General features: G+C 45.1%; 1 protein-coding gene across 2 annotated transcripts in view; it reads right to left on the bottom strand.

Annotated features, from left to right (window-relative positions):
* PPP1R21 (protein phosphatase 1 regulatory subunit 21) overlaps nucleotides 1–17305 on the bottom strand; it is a 187801-nt gene that overhangs the window by 94953 nt on the left and 75543 nt on the right. For both annotated transcript variants that reach the window (XM_075339212.1, XM_075339213.1), the window contains exons 8-11: nucleotides 11048–11100; nucleotides 6075–6224; nucleotides 1878–1979; nucleotides 1697–1785 (exon numbers count right to left, since the gene is read on the bottom strand). In XM_075339212.1, the coding sequence (XP_075195327.1) occupies nucleotides 1697–1785; nucleotides 1878–1979; nucleotides 6075–6224; nucleotides 11048–11100 (394 nt within the window). The remainder of the gene's footprint in view (nucleotides 1–1696; nucleotides 1786–1877; nucleotides 1980–6074; nucleotides 6225–11047; nucleotides 11101–17305) is intronic.

Here is a 17305-nt window from a genome sequence, read left to right as displayed (position 1 = left end):
TCAGAAAACCCCTTTAGGTGCATTGCACCAAGACATAACGGCGTTTAGTAAGCATCAGAGGCACTCAAGATGCAAGGTGTACAAGTGAAGACCACTGTCAAGGAGGTGTGGACACCGGACCATGGCAGCATGAACGAAGAAGAAAAAAATTGCTCATCTTTCGTATCTATGACCTCGGTGTTTATTTTCTTGATTTAAAGGATCATTCTTAACTGTAGACTGAACCATCGCGGGCAGGGTCCTCTCGCCTCCTGTATCCTCACCCATTCCCTGTAGACTGTGAGCCCTCGCAGGCAGAGCCCTCTCCTCTTGTATCCTCACCCATCCCCTGTAGACTGTGAGCCCTCGCAGGCAGGGTCCTCTCTCCTCCTGTATCCTCACCCATCCCCTGTAGACTGAGCCCTCGCGGGCAGGGTCCTCACCCATCTCCTGTAGACTGAGCCCTCGCGGGCAGGGTCCCCTCACCTCCTGTATCCTCACCCATCCCCTGTAGACTGAGCCCTCGCGGGCAAGGTCCCCTCACCTCCTGTATCCTCACCCATCCCCTGTAGACTGAGCCCTCGCGGGCAAGGTCCCCTCACCTCCTGTATCCTCACCCATCCCCTGTAGACTGAGCCCTCGCAGGCAGGGTCCTCTCTCCTCATATATCCTCACCCATCCCCTGTAGACTGTGAGCCCTTGCGGGCAGGGTCCTCTCTCCTCCTGTATCCTCACCCATCTCCTGTAGACTAAGCCCTCATAGGCAGGGTCCTCTCCTCCTGTACCAGTCCGTTTATGATTATTGTACTTGTTTTTATTATGTATACCTCTTTTCAGTGGTAAAGCTCCATGGAATAAGTGGCGCTATAATAAATAATAATCTTGTTAAATGAATCAAATTGCAAAGTGCTTGTAAAAACATGCAAATTTGCAATTTACCTCCGATTAAAAATCCTCTGTCTATAAGAACGAAGGGATTTTTTTTAATTCTATAGTTTACTGTGAATTACAGAGGCGGTCGGTAGTCTAGGTAGCCTATCAGTGGTGGCAATGAGCATAGTGCTTACAAGCTCTTTGCTATAGAGTTTGCAACTGCTGTTCTCAATATGGCTGGATGTGTCTGGCTTCAGTCTCCCTGCGCTCGTCTGATGCTGCAAAGGTAACGGTGCCTTATACAGCAGCGCCGCAGAACACTCCATCCGTGCGAGCGACGCACTGTCAATCATCAGGAGCACATTACACCCCCAAAGCCAGAAGCTAGGAGGCACGGGAGGGGTGCGCTCCTGAAGATCGATCACTGCAGCTCTTCTGATCCTTTCTTATAAATCCCATTTACCATCTTTCCTTGCATCTCTTGCCCCCATCCTGCCGGTGGTTCTGTACAGTCTGGAAAATGCTCAGCATTTCCCTGATCTTATAGAAAGCATCTTGTCAGAGAATAGATACCAATGTCTAAATCTTTAAGGGCAGACCAGAAAAAAAAAATGCAGCCTCTTTTGCAGTTGCAGCAGCATTACAGCATTATTTGGCGAGGATAGCCGCCGGGAATAACTTTAATTACGCGCTCTGCTGTGGGCAAAACATTCGAGCGAGACAGGTTCACAGTCACAATGGCTGCAAATCAAGCCGTCCGCTGCGCTAAAGGGCAGAAAGAACTTCCAAAATTAGCAAAGCAAATGCCATCCTCATTCTAAGGACTGGGGATTGCACGGCGTACCTCTGCAACTGGTAGGGAAGGATCTTCTGCAGGTACGAGACGTACGATGTAAAGTGCTCAGAGAAAAACTTCAGCTTCACCGCGGTTTCCTGGAAATTAAATTGGAATCTGACATGTAAATTGGATAGTGATTTATAGTCAGGCTGGGCGGGAGGTGAAATAACGAGGGTAGAAACATTACCAGGACTGTGACTGTGCCTTCGGTGATGCTCTCATACAACCAGAGCATGCCTTCCTCCAGAGGACGCACGTATGATGCATTTTCATGAAGGTAGTGAGAAAACTGCAGAAAGGGAAAGAAAAAAAAAACCCAAAACATATCATTAACGGATCCAACGGAGATTATACCTTCAATCGTGCATGGTGGATGCATCACTGTCCATTAAAGGAAAGCAGGAATTAAATGGCGCCGCTCCGTCATTACAACTTAAAAGAAAGGTGGTTTTATCTCAAAACTGTTCTGCCCTGTGTAATAATTGTCTTCTATAGTAAACCGGCCCCATAATATGTAACGGGATTGATGGCCAAAACTATAAAATCTGATGGAGATTCAACTGTAAGCAGATGCTGCCACCTAGTGGTTAGTACACCGCAGTGCAGGCACACATTCACAATTCAAAATTACAAGTGAGAATTACATTAAAAAAAAAAAAAAATGGCAGAAAGGATAAGTGATTGAGTCGTCCGCTTCTGTCAAACAGTAAGAAATTTAATTCTGATGGTTTCTTAGCTTGGGGTGACAACCAATATGCCTGCCGCACCACTCCCAGAGGGGCCGTCACACAGCTGTCCCAGACTCCGAAATGTCAAATCTGTCTATTTATGCTGCAATCCATTCCCTAATGCCACATTACTGCATACCCAGGAAGAAACGGCTGACATTATTTACAAGTGATTTTACAAGAAAAACCTGGTGTAACTGGAACGTTTCAAAGAAAATGACCAAACCAAGTGGGGACAAGAGGCAGCGGTCCGGTTAGCGAGGAGACTGGTCGTTTGTACATAAGATACACAGATGCATATACTGTATATGTATTATAATCATGCAGGTGTATATGTTATGTACAAATGAATCCTCTCCTCACCAACCGAGAAAGAAAGTGAAAGAAAAAAATGCAATAAAAAAAAAAAAACAAAAAACAAGGAAAGGCAAGAAGGAAGGCAAGAAGAAAAGGGACAGCAAAAAGGGACAGCAAAAAGGGACAGCAAAAAGGGACAGCAAAAAGGGACAGCAAAAAGGGACAGCAAAAAGGGACAGCAAAAAGGGACAGCAAAAAGGGACAGCAAAAAGGGACAGCAAAAAGGGACAGCAAAAGCAATGGTGAGAAAAAATAGGGCAAAAGGGAAGAAAAAAAAAAAAAGAGAGAAAGCTAGTGAAAGCGTGAGAAAGAATGATGAAAGGAGGAAAAGAGAATATCATTTGTTTATTCATTTGTTTAATAATACTTAAGATTAAAAGACTGCTACGCTACATATATTTCATAAAACAATAATATAGATAAAGATGAGCAAATTTGTAATGTGTTTTATTAGAGAAATGTGTCTTTTTTTCCTGGATTGATCTTTTAATAAATGTGGAAAATCTGTTTTTTTTTTTTTTGGGGAAGATAAATTTCCCCATTATGGAGACTGGAGATCTAGAAACAGAGACTGACATTTAGCTGTAAATTCTCCTGAAATAACAGTAACAATTCTCCGTAGAACTTTATCACCACCAACAGTCATCTCCTATCTCAGGAAAATCTATATTCACTGAAGACAGATCTTACATGTGACCTGAGACTATTGAGAATAAGTGATCAGGCCAGGGGGAGGAAAAAAAAGAAAAATGTGTCTAAAGGCCGCTTTACACGCAACGACATAGCTAACGAGATGTCGTTGGGGGTCACGGAATTCGTGACGCACATCCGGCCTCGTTAGCGACGTCGTTGCGTGTGAAACGCACGAACAACCGTTAACGATCAAAACTACGATATCGTTGCTCGTTGACACGTCGTTCTAAATCGCAAATATTGTTGCTGCCACAGGTACGATGTAGTTCGTCGTTCCTGCGGCACCACACATCACTACGTGTGACACCGCAGGAACGAAGAACATCACCGTCCCTGCGACCACCCGCTATGAGGAAGGAAGGAGGTGGGCGGGATATTCGTCCGGCTCATCTCCGCCCCTCCGCTTCTATTGGGCGGCCGCTTAGTGACGCCACAGTGACGCCGAACGAACCGCTCCCTTACAAAGGAGGTTGTTCGCCGGCATCAGCGACGTCGCTAGGCAGGTAAGTATGAGTGACGGGTGTAAGCGATGTTGTTCGCCACGGGCAGCGATTTACCCATGACGCACAACCGACGGGGGCGGGTGCTTTCACCAGCAACATCGCTAGCAATCGCTAGCGATGTCGCAGCACGTAAAGCATCCTTAATAAGATAAATTACACAGTTTCTTTTCACATATACAAGTGCATCTCAATAAATTAGAATATCAAAAAGTTAATTTCAGTAATTCAATACAAAAAGGAAACAAATATATAGAGTCATTACACACAGAGGGATCTATTCCTATATATTATATAGAGTCATTACACACAGAGGGATCTATTTCACGTGTTTATTTCTGTTAATGTTGATGATTATGGCTTACAGCCAATGAAAACCCAGAAGTCAGACAAAAGAAACTGAAAAAAATTATTTTTAACTCAAATGTTGGCCCCTACTGAAAAGTCTGTACAGTAAATGCCTCAATACTTGGTTGGAGCTCCTTTTGCATGAATTACTGCATCAATGCGGCGTGGCATGGAGGCGATCAGCCTGTGGCACTGCTGAGGTGTTGTGGAAGCCCAGGGTGCTTTGATAGCAGCCTTCAGCTCGTCTGCATTGTTGGGTCTGGTGTGTCTCATAGATTCTCTATGGGGTTTAGGTCAGGTGAGTTTGCTGGCCAATCAAGCACAATGATACTGTGGTTAGTAAACCAGGTATTGGTACTTTTGGCAGTGTGGACAGGGGCCAAGTCCTAATGGAAAATGAAATTTCCATCTCCAAAAAGCTTTTCGGCAGAGGGAAGCGTGAAGGGCTCTAAAATTTCCTGGTAGACGGCTGCGCTGACTTTGGTCTTGATAAAACACAGTGGAGCTACACCAGCAGATGACATGGCTCCCCAAACCATCACTAATTGTGGAATACTTCACACTAGACCTCAGCAGCTTGGATTGTGGTCTCTCTGTCTCTCTCAACACCTTGGACCACAGAGACCAATCCAGTGCTTTTTCTCCTTCGCCCAAGGAAGACTCTTCTGGTGTCTATTGGTCATGAGTGTCTTGACTCAAGGAATACGACACTTGTACTCCATGTCCTGGAAACGTCTGTGTGTGGTGGCTCTTGAAGCACTAACTTCAGCAGAAGTCCACTCCTTGTGAATCTCCACCAAATATTTGAATGGCCTTTTCTTAACAATCCTAGCAGGGCTGCGGTTATCCCGGTTGCTTGTGCACCTTTTTCTACCACACTTTTTCCTTCCACTCAATTTTCCATTAATATTTGTCTGGATACAGCACTGTGAACATCCAGCTTTTTTAGAAATGGCCTTTTGTGGCTTACCTTCCTTGTGGAGTGTGTCAATGACTGCCTTCTGGACATCTGTCAAGTCAGCAGTCTTCCCATGATTGTGTAGCCTACAGAACCAGACTAAGGGACCATTTTAAATGCTTCGGAAGCCTCTGCAGGTCTTTTGTGGTAATTATTCTAATTTTCTGAATAATGACTTTTGGGTTTTCATTGACTGTAAACCATAATCATCAACATTAACATAAAACACTTGAAATAGATCCCTCTGTGTGTAATGACTATAATATATGGGTTTCCCTTTTTGTATTGAATTACTGAAATATACTTTTTCTTACTACTATATACATTTTTCTATGCTTGGGGAGCTGCTATGATGAACCATTGGTCTTTGAGCATTGCTGTAAATATTTTGGACCTTTACCCGGGTACAGGGTATGTTCATAGTGACATAACGACCCCGGTGATCACGACTACATGGGAGTTCCTGCCCGTGTACGGTGCCCAGAGTGTATTGATCTGAGCCCGGGCAGGGTTACTAGCCAGGATCAAAGACTTCTCCCATCCCAGCAGGAGTGCTTTTCATTATGCCCGGTGACTATATTGGCACTACCACTGTGCCAGGCGTAGTCCTCTGCTCTCACACCGGTGATAACGAGGGTGAAGGGGATGTTAGCACACAGTCACCGTGACACAATGGGAAGTTTGGTGCACTAATCACTTTTCTGAATGGCCTGTGCACACCAGATGCCGGACTATCAGAAGTAATGGGTGCTGACGCCATCCTATACTGTAGGATTTCCGGCTCTGCATGTCACACATACCTTTTGATTTAATGGTGAGATGACATCGATGGCAGAGTCTATGGGAAAGATCTGGACTCTCTGTTCTGTGTATGTATGGAAGTTCAGCAGGGCAGTGACCAGATCCTGGACAAAGGCCAGAGACTGGCCGGCTAATTCCCGAGCTTTCAGCTGCAAAGAAAAACACAGAGGCGTCATCAATTCATTCTGTTTATCAGCAGAAGAACAGTGGAGGCGATTCTAGTTATTTATGTTGTGGACAGCAGACATTGTCCGAGCAGGGGACGCTAGAGAACTGCAGCTCTGAGGCCTACACAATCGTGACTGCAGCCAGGACTAGAACACAAGCGGTCACTCAGCATCTGTACAAGACATACCAAGTCCCTTTGTGAATTACTTACATATCTGCCCAGTCTTTTATACACCTTAAAGGGGTTATTCCTATCTCCAAGATTCTATCCCAATATGTAGTAAGTATAATATTATTAATAATAATAAATAATAATAATTGCAAATACCTCCAATTAGAAATGTAGAATAGTTCACCTGATATAGCCATGTCTGTTACTTCATGTGCAGGGAATTGCAGCTAGCTTAGGTATCCATGGTTATAACCATAAGCAACAAACTGTCCCTATATGAGTGGTCGTAACCATAGATACCTAAGCTGCAATGCCCTGCACATTAGGTTAGAGACATGGTTATATCAGGAGAACTATACTACGTTTCTAATAGGAGGTATTTGCCATTATTATTATTATTATTATTATTCCTGCTACATGTTAGGATAGGATCTTGGGGGATGGGGAAAAACTCTCTAAATTCTTAATCATATTCATCAAACCATTCCTTAAAGGGAATCTGTCACCAGGTTTTTGCTCCCTCATCTGAGAGCAACATAGTGTAGAGACAGAGACCCTGATTCCAGCGATGTGTCACTTACTGAGCTGTTTGCTGTCATTTTGATAAAAAAGAGAATTTTGTTTACTTACCGTAAATTCTTTTTCTTATAGTTCCGTATTGGGAGACCCAGACCATGGGTGTTTAGCTTCTGCCTCCGGAGGACACACAAAGTACTACACTTAAAAGTGTAGCTCCTCCCTCTGAGCTTATACACCCCCTGGAGAACCAGATCTAGCCAGTTTAGTGCAAAAGCTGAAGGAGAATAGCCAGCCACAAGTAAAACAGAGCAAGAACCGGAACAACCGGAGACTCTGTCCACGACAACAGCCGGTGATAACACGCGGAACAAGAAATTGCCAACAGGCAACAGGGAGGGTGCTGGGTCTCCCAATACGGAACTATAAGAAAAAGAATTTACGGTAAGTAACAAAATTCTCTTTTTCTTTATCGTTCCTATGGGAGACCCAGACCATGGGACGTCTCAAAGCAGTCCATGGGTGGGAATAAACAGAAAAACTAAGAAGTAGGCGGAGCCTAACTTCACAAATGGGCGACAGCCGCCTGAAGGATGCGTCTGCCCAAGCTCGCATCTGCCGAAGCATGAGCATGCACTTGGTAGTGCTTTGAAAAGGTATGCAGGCTAGTCCAAGTGGCAGCCTGGCAGACTTGTTGAGCCGTAGCCTGGTGCCTGAAAGCCCAAGAGGCACCGACAGCTCTGGTCGAGTGTGCTTTGATCCCCGACGGGGGAGGAACCTGAGTACTCTGGTAGGCGTCCGAAATGGTCGATCTAATCCAACGGGCTAAGGTCGGCTTAGAAGCAGAGAGGCCCTTGCGCCGACCTGTGGTTAGCACAAAAATAGAAGTGCACCGCCTAAGAGCAGCGGTGCGAGACAAATAGATCCGGAGAGCATGCACCAGATCTAGAGTATGCAGCGCTTTTTCAAAGCGATGAACAGGAGCCGGACAAAAAGGAAGGTAGGGTAATGTCCTAGTTAAGGTGGAAAGGAGAGACCACCTTAGGGAGAAAATCCGGAGTCGGACGGAGAACCACCTTATCTTGATGAAAAACCAAAAAAAGGTGACTCCGAAGAGAGCGCAGCCAAATCTGAGACTCTCCTGAGGGAAGTTATGGCCACTAGAAAGACCACTTTCTGTGAAAGACGAAACAAAGAAACCTCCCTAAGAGGCTCAAAGGGGAGTTTCTGCAAAACCGTGAGAACCAAATTGAGGTCCCAGGGATCCAAGGGCCGCCGGTAAGGTGGAATGATGTGAGACGCGCCCTGCATGAAGGTGCGGACCTGAGCCAGCCGGGCGATACGCCGCTGGAACAGCACTGACAGAGTCGAGACTTGTCTCTTGAGAGAGTTGAGGGACAGTCCCAGCTGCAGACCGGACTGTGGGAGCGGGATCTGGAGGGCCATAGAGACCTACAGGGGAGGGGACATACACTGCAGTGAGGAGTGTCCCTCCCCTGTGCAGAACGGCCGCCGGGCGGAGCCGAGCCTGTCCCTCTGCATTAGTGACATGCGAGGGCAGAGAAACCGAAACTAGGCCTCCGGCGAAGCCGGGGCCTAAATTTGAGCGGTGCGGCCGGCGCACAGGCACCATCGGCGCGGTTCTCAGGCGACAGCCAGAGAACCTGCCGGAAATGTCATAAAACACAATCAGCACACTCTCCCACAACAATAAAGTACAGGGACCCCCAATATATAAACGTCTCAGGTACTTAGCTTGCTGAGACGCAGGGTTCCAAGTCCCTGGGGGCGAGTGCTCCGGTCCAGCAGGATCCTGAAGGGCTGCGGATGGAGACCGGTCTCCTGCCAAGCATGGAGAACCGTGCTGGCTCCCACTTCAAGCCAGAGCCCAGGAGGGATAGTGAAGGAGCGCGGCATGTAAGGCTCCAGCCTTGGAATCAACCTTAACAACACCGCCGACAGTGGGGTGAGAAGGGACATGCCGGGGGTCTAGACTTGGACCCGTTTTTTTCAAACTCTTTCCAAAAATCAAAAAATCAGATGAGAATGCATGTGTGGATGTATGCCTCCTGAACACAAAGCGATAAACTGGCTAGATCTGGTTCTCCAGGGGGTGTATAAGCTCAGAGGGAGGAGCTACACTTTTAAGTGTAGTACTTTGTGTGTCCTCCGGAGGCAGAAGCTAAACACCCATTGTCTGGGTCTCCCATAGGAACGATAAAGAAATCAATGTTTTCTCTGCTGCAGATCTAGCAGTTACACAGAGCTGATGAATGTGCTGGACTACCTGCAGCACGCCATGTAGTCCTGTAATGATAATCTACTGTTTCATTGCAACTTTTGCCCTATTCATGGTTTAGTAAATTCGCAATGAAATCCACAAGTAACACATGCCGATTCGATGTCTGGATTCGTAACCAAATCTGCAGGGGACAATTTTCTGCAAAATGTGAACATAGCCTTATAATAATGAAGACTACAGTATGGATACACGAGGAGATAGGATAACCTTCTAATACACTTCTGTCTAAGAGGACAACCATGTCCATACAAGTATAGAGTTAACACACATCATGGAGGCAGTGTTCCAGCTCGAGACCGCCCCCAACTGGCCAAAATTGAGCGTTGCAAACAAGCAATGGAGGTCGTTCATCTTAAAACCATATCCCCAATAACAACTGCTGTCATGGCCTCCAAGACAAAGACAAATCTGAGGAGCCCACAGCTGCCATACAGTCTATGAAAACCTTTAACGCGATGCATGTGTCACATGTGACAGACAGTCATGTATCTTTGGGGAATAGAAGGTCACAGCGTTTGGCTGCGCAGAATGCTCCCTGACCTTCCATCGTTCCTGCTGTCAGTATTCATTGGTATAGGTAGCTTTCCTGCTGGATTCATCCTTTTGGACCCAGCAGGAGCTTGTTTTCCACCCAGCTGTTGATCATCAGTATTCTCTTGGTGTTTAAATACCCCTTCCCTCCTTGGACTCGTGCAGGTGATTTTTTCAGTCCATTCAAACTCTGATTGCAAGCAGGTGGCTTGTACTCCTCTGTGGTATCATTGCTGAAAATTTTGCTGAACCTCTACGGGTGTCATCGCTAGATAAGTAATTCATACATTTTCCTCGTGTCCTTGTGTCTTCTCTAGTGTTTAGTGGTGTTGACAAAGAGCTCATCCCATCCGTTCCCTATTTAGGGCCCAGCACTAGGGATTCCTAGGGTCAGGTATCCGGCTTGGCACATAGGTGAAGAACCTATCTTGGCTGGGAAGGGACCAGCGGTAGGTTTGGTCAAGGGGTCTCCATCTTCCCCTTCCCTAGATACAGAGTTTCTCTTCCCTTTCGCCGTGCCAATATTAATACAGTGTAGACCTACCTGTTGAAAACTTTGCTGATTTTTTGGCACATTCTTTTAAAGAGAAGAAGGAAAATGTGATAGATCTAAGGTTGCTATTGAGCAAATGGTTAAAAGGTTATGTACACTTTTGCACATATTTTTTAAATACTAAAGTTAAGAAACTTTCTAAATAAGTCTTCATTGAGAATGTTCTACCGTTTCTCAGAGTCTGTAAGCGATTTATCTGGAAGAGTGATCTACAGAAATGGTAAAGGAAATAATTGCAGGATAGAAGCTGTGCTAATGAAAACAGCAGCACAGTATATACCCACAGAGCTCACATCCAGCCTGTATTACTGGGGGAAGGAAGGAAGGAAGGAAGGAAGGAAGGAAGGAAGGAAGGAAAAAAGGAAGGAAGAAAGTAAAAAAGGAAGAAGGAAAAAAAAGGAAGGAAGGAAGGAAGGAAGGAAGGAAGGAAGGAAGGAAGGAAGGAAAAAAAGGAAGGAACAAAAGGAAGGAACAAAAGGAAGGAAAAAAAGGAAAAAAGAAAGAAAGAAAGAAAGAAAGAAAGAAAGAAAGGAAGTGCAATTTTACTAACCAAAAATAACCACTTACACAAATAAAACATTTTGTTTATCTCAATAATGTATTCATAGCCTTTAAAAACTTTATCCAACTAGTACAAGGAAGACAAGAACCATTAAATTAGCAGCCGTAATATAATGCAGAGGTGGTAATAATACACAAGATGGCTAAGTGGAAAAGAAAAGGAACAAACCTGATGTTTTCTGCTGTGTAAAGGTACATTCAGGGCATTGAAATAGCTAATTCCTAGAAAAAAAACCAAACAATTGATATAGGCTTGTGAAAGGAAGAAATACATTAGCAATCAGAAACAATGTGCAGAGACGCAAGGTCAATTACTACACTACAGACAAGATGGCAATGGAAGAAAATGTGAACGGATAACAATAAAAGCGAGCGCTGCGTCGGTGAGGAGCTCGTAACAGGCGGTGACCTTGAGAGCCGCCTCGGTAATAGAGCTATGAATACATCCGCCATATAAAATGTGACGCTGGTTATTATCCTGAAGTTCCATCTAATAAACCTTGTATATGGCTGGGAAGGACGCTTTCATTCTCCAGATATCAACAATAGCATGCACAATTTAGTCAGACGGGACGTAGAAGAGCCTTGGCGGAAAAGGGACTTCGTAAACGAGGATGGCATAATATTAATGGAGTGTTGCAGCCACAAAGTCTGCGTAAAGTTCACATCGTTTTATCCACTGGGTCACAGACTTTCTGTTGTCTGACGACATCTGGTTGGGCCAAAAGTCATTTAAGAATTCAGAATTCCGTACATGACCGACAGAGTACAGACCGTAAGTTAGGACCGTGACCCTGGTCTTCTGACAGATCTCAAAAACCTTGCGTTTGGATTAGGAGAAGGCAGTCTGTCTGTAAATCACGAAGTTGAATAGTGAAATATAGAAAAAACGCACTTGGACCGCGATATACGGACATCTAAATGAGTCCTTAGGAAGGCCAAACCCAAACTGCAGCATAAGACCATGACCAAGATTGTTGGTTGGACCTCCTTCCTGTAGCAGATTCCTCAACCCGATTCATTGCCAGTCATCTGCCCAAAAGGAGGGTCTTTGGGTCAACCATTGACCCCTCCCCCCCGCAGCAACTCAACCCACCCTGAAGAACCGGTCATTAAGACTTATTCCCGCCCCCAATTGGAAGACATCCAAATATGCTTAGGGGCTACCAGACACCATTAGAGGCAACAATGTAGGCTAGGTCCACATGTCTGCATTTAATGCGCCAAGTATAAACCACAATATCTGGATGGGTCATGGGGCTCTGGACCTGAACTAAGATCTCCATATATTCCTATGAGGCTAGTAATTCAAATCTGGGGAACTTGATCAATTGAAATTCATCCCTACATGGGTGCAATTTCAATTATGTTATACGCAAAAATGTGAAAAGCTCTTTGTTTTGCACCAACCTAATATCCAGGGTGTGGTCGGGTGCTCCTTCAGGTCTTGGCTATTGTACAGCTGACCGACAGCTTTCCTTTCCGATATCTATTCCCTCAGTCCTGCACCCCCCATCTTGCTTTGGCTAAGTTCACATTTCCGTTGTTTTGCATCAGTCACATGCGTTGCTTGACGCATGTGACTGATGCGTTGTACAACGGATGACAAAGAAAAGAATTTCATTGTTGGACTCAGTTGTGTGCAGGGGGCGGAGTTCGGGGGGCGGAGCTGAGGACGTCAGTGCCGCGGTCTGCATGGCTGGGGACAGGTGAGTGTGTGTGTCTACATGCGTGTGTACATGCGGAGTGCGGGAGGGGACGGAGCGCGAGGAGGCGGAGCCGAGCTGGGCCGTGGAGCTGAGGACGTCAGTGCCGCGGGGACTGCAGGGCTGGGGACAAGTGAGTGTGTGTGTACACATGCGGAGTGCGGGAGGGGGCGGAGCCGAGTGAAGTGTCGGCCTCCTTGCACACTGTATCCAGGGTAAATATCGGGTAACTAAAAGCAAAGCACTTTTTGCTTGGTTACCCGATATTTATCTTGGTTACCAGCATACACCGCTTAGCGCGGGCTCCCTGTACACGTAACCACTGTAAATATCGGGTAACTAACCAAAGCGCATTGCTTGGTTACCTGATGTTTATCCTGGTTACGGGGGCAGGGAGCCAGAGAGAGCATGCGCAGCAAAATGCTACGGATCGCGCTGCTCAAAAAACGTTACAGGCTGCGTTGCTCCCGCCCGGCGGTCAGTTAAAAAACGACTGACCGCGACGCAGCTGATGCAACGCAGCATCATCAGTCGCAATCCGTCACTAATAGAAGTCTATGGGGAAAAACAGGATTCCTGCAAAATATTTTGCAGGATACCGTAATTCCTCTAGGCGACGGATTGTGACTGATGCAAAACAACGGAAGTGTGAACTTAGCCTTAGAGTCCTAAAGCCTCATGAACCCTCAGCCTCGCACGCCGCTGTAGCAATAGTGGCACATTGCAATGGTTCCTCTTATGTCTACCTGACCAGAGTGCCGAGAACTCAATGATTTTTCAAGTCAAGATGCTTATGTTAAAGTCAGAATATATATTACATGTGCCCTAGGCAATCTTATATGTAACATTTCACCAATATCAAATGCAAATTTGATCTCTCTAGCTGCGATAAAAGAAAGCCGACTGAACTGCACCACACACACACACACAGTCGGCTAAAATAGTGGATTTTGCAACACCAAGGATCGCTACTTCCAATAGGTGGCGCTGCGCTAGAGTTTGTCTCCTTTCCTGGAGAGACAATTTGAATATTTTTCAGAGGGGCGTGGCAGCTATAAGTCCCCTTACTGGCAGCCAGACTGGCTTGCAAAGTCTCCTTAAGGAGAATAGTGTTCCCCCGTCGTCCCCACAAAGCTTCTCATGAGCCAGATCAGACACCCCCATACTTTGCACTGACGAGGGGCAAGCACCCCGAAACACAGTGTCTGCAAATTGGGATTCTGATCTGGCATATATATCCTAAGTCAGAGGCAAAGGATTGTTAAAAATCCACATTTGACTTTTAGGATCGCTACTTCCAATAGGTGGCGCTGTGCTAGAGTTTGTCTCCATTCCTGGAGAGACAATTTCAAGACAGATGTTCAGTTATATTGTACACTAGCTGTAATAAATCGGCATTGCCTGGGATAGTAACTAAGTGTCTGGGTCTCTGACTGTGCGTGTGTCTCTCTGTCACACTGTGTCGCTCTCTATGTTGCTCTCTGTCACGCTCTCTGTGTCGCTCTCTCTGTTTGTTTCTATTGATACCATATTACCTCACACAGAAGCTTCTTATGCTAATAAGGTCCTTTGTTGCCTATAGCAATCACAGCTCCTATTAATGACCTGTGGCTCCCAGCTCCACTGGCTTTAATGTAAGCAGATTTTTTGGCAAATGACTAAAGCGCAGGGTTAAATTTCCCCCTCCAAACAGTCAATGATGTTCCCTGAGTGACATGGGGCATTTGTGCAAAATTTGGTGATTGTAAGTCACTTTTTTTTATTTTAGATTTGATCTTCTTTCAATTTATACAATAAAGCTGAATATTTTTATTGGATCGGTCTGAGTGATATAAATCTTCACTATTTCTACCATTTGCTAAGCCGCCCCGTTTTTGGATTCCATCACTGACTGATCGGGCGGAGGGTATTTGCCAGAGCTGGTCTTTTATATTTCTTGTGCATGATCGGTTAAAGCAACACGTCAAGAAATACAGTGGTACCTCGGTTTTCGTTGGTGTTTGTTATTGTTTATTTCGGTTTTCTTTGTTTTGTTCACTAAAAATTTGCCTCGGTTTTCATCAATTGCCTCAGTTTTCATTTTTGTCGGCATGCCCACGTGACTACGCTGCTAATTTTGTGACAGAAAAGGGTGATCCGTGCATTCTCCGGCTCTGTGTGGTGTGAGAGTGTCACCTTTGTTTCAACACGTACCGTATGTAACAAGTGTAAGATAAAATGTATTTATTCTTTATATTCGAATTTTATAGTCATTTAATATCCATTTCTTATTGTTTTTAGTATTAATCACTATCTATATTCTCTATAAAATGTGTTTTTGGTCTGTATTTTAGAGTGTCTAAAACAAATTTACATTGATTCCTATAGAAATAATTGCCTCGGTTTTCATTGGTTTCGGTTTTCATTTATCGTTTTCAGACGGATCATAAACGAAAACCGAGGTATCACTATATAGCAATATAGTTCGCTACTCCTTGTGCCAAGTCTGATGTGTTGGCGCATGACACAGATCCTCTTCTTGGGGTTGGCATTATCGGCCCTACACCAAGGTAATATAGATGCATCAGTTAACCCAGCGTGTTCCTTTAAGCAGATCATGTACCATATTTTTCGGACAATAAGAAGCTTCTTACCATAAGATGGACGCTAGATTTAAAAATAGCGGAAAAAAGGAAAAATATTTATTTATTTATTTATTTTTTTTTTAACTTCCCCGGTGCTGTACAGTTGAAGGGTTGTTAGCACTACTTTTAACGTAATGGGGCAGAAAAGAAAAGTAATCAATCATTAGTGTTTCTCTGCAGTGTGTGTTATATACACAGCTCTAAGTGCAAAGTTTCAAACACAAATCGCTCTGCTACATGCACATTTACAAACACACATACACCTCTGCTACATGCACATTTACATGCACAGCTCTGCTACATGCACATTTACATATACAGCTCTGCTATATGCACATTTACAAACACTACAGCTCTGCTACATGAACATTTACATGCACAGCTCTGCTACATGAACATTTACACACACACACACCTCTGCTATATGAACATTTACATATGCAGCTCTGCTACATGCACATTTACAAACACCACAGGTCTGCTACAAGTACATTTACAAACACACACACACACACACACACACACACACACACACACACACACACACACACACCCCCCTTGTGGTTTCCGATGTGGATCTGAACAGAGGCAGCAGTAGTTGAGCAGCTGACGGACCTTTCAGATTATGTGATCAGTCATATGACCTGAAATGTCCTGGAATTTCTTCTGTGACAGGTCCTCCAGCTGCTAAGCTCCTGCAGCGTTGGTCCTTCAGGTCCCAGTAGTTTGCTCTCTTGCTCCACACCGATCACATAGATCGGTCCAGAGCCGGAGGAGAGAGCACAGCTCTCTGTGATCAGGAAAAACACTGTCAGTGCTCTCCTCCATCCCAGGAAGCTGCCTCCGGGCTATAAGACGCACACCCTTTTTAGCAGGAGTTTTTCTTTTTAAAAAGTGTGTCTTATAGCCACAGAAAAAATACGCTATATAGGGAGATAGTGGGGCGACCATATCCAAATATTGCCATTTGCCTGCCATGAAAATAAAGGATAAAAGGTCTTTACATCCAACTCTGTTAGACCCTTACTTCCCCTCACAGAAGACAATAGGGGGGAGATCGGAGCTGTGTCCATACACATAAAGCTCTGTCCACTTCCGGTTATATGAACAGGTTTTGAATAAACTCCAGGAATGCTTAAAGGGGTCATCAGGGACTTAAATATCACCGACTCATCCATAGGATAAAAGATCAATATAAGATCAGTGGGGTTGTTGGGGTCTGACGCCCTCAGGTTGCTAGATAAAAGCAAGGTTCGGTGTGGAAAGTAGTTGTCCTGAAAGAGGTTTAGTAGTGCTGCATGGCATTTACAACCTAAAAAGGAAAATTCAGTATTAAAAATAAAGGGGTTCCTGAAGGCGGGAGGCGAGTTAGGGGGTTCTGCTCACTGGGATGAGACAGGTTTGGTATGAGAGAAAAGGAGGAAGGAGGTTGACCGGTCTGGGGGAGACAGACCTCATTCCCTATAAGGGAGTTAAAGATGTAAAATCGGAGGTGGAGGAGTTTTGTTGGGGTGGTTCTAAGGGGCGGGTTAGGGAAGGGAAAGACTCGGCCAGCGTACAGAGGGACAGGATGTTTGTTTAAAGATAACCAGTAATTTCCAACATGGGAGAGGAGATTAAAAAAGAGAATTTTGTTACCGTAAATTCTTTTTCTTATAGTTCCGTCATGGGAGACCCAGACCATGGGTGTATAGCTTCTGCCTCCGGAGGACACACAAAGTACTACACTCAAAACGTGTAGCTCCTCCCTCCTAGCATATACACCCCCTGCTAGCCAGTCCTAGCCAGTTTAGTGCAAAAGCTGAAGGAGGACATCCACCCACAAGTAGAGAGAGTAAAACCCGGAACAACCGGAACCTCTGTCTACAACAACAACAGCCGGTGAAGACACACGGAACAAGAAACCTGCCAACAGGCAATAGGGAGGGTGCTGGGTCTCCCATGACAGAACTATAAGAAAAAGAATTTACAATAAGTAACAAAATTCTCTTTTTCTTCATCGTTCCTATGGGAGACCCAGACCATGGGACGTTCTAAAGCAGTCCATGGGTGGGAATAAACAGACAAACTGAGAAGCAGGCGAAACCTAACTTCACA

Source organism: Anomaloglossus baeobatrachus, chromosome 3, assembly GCF_048569485.1.
Source record: "Anomaloglossus baeobatrachus isolate aAnoBae1 chromosome 3, aAnoBae1.hap1, whole genome shotgun sequence".
NCBI lineage: Eukaryota > Metazoa > Chordata > Amphibia > Anura > Aromobatidae > Anomaloglossus > Anomaloglossus baeobatrachus.
This window is presented reverse-complemented; position numbering and strand designations above follow the sequence as displayed.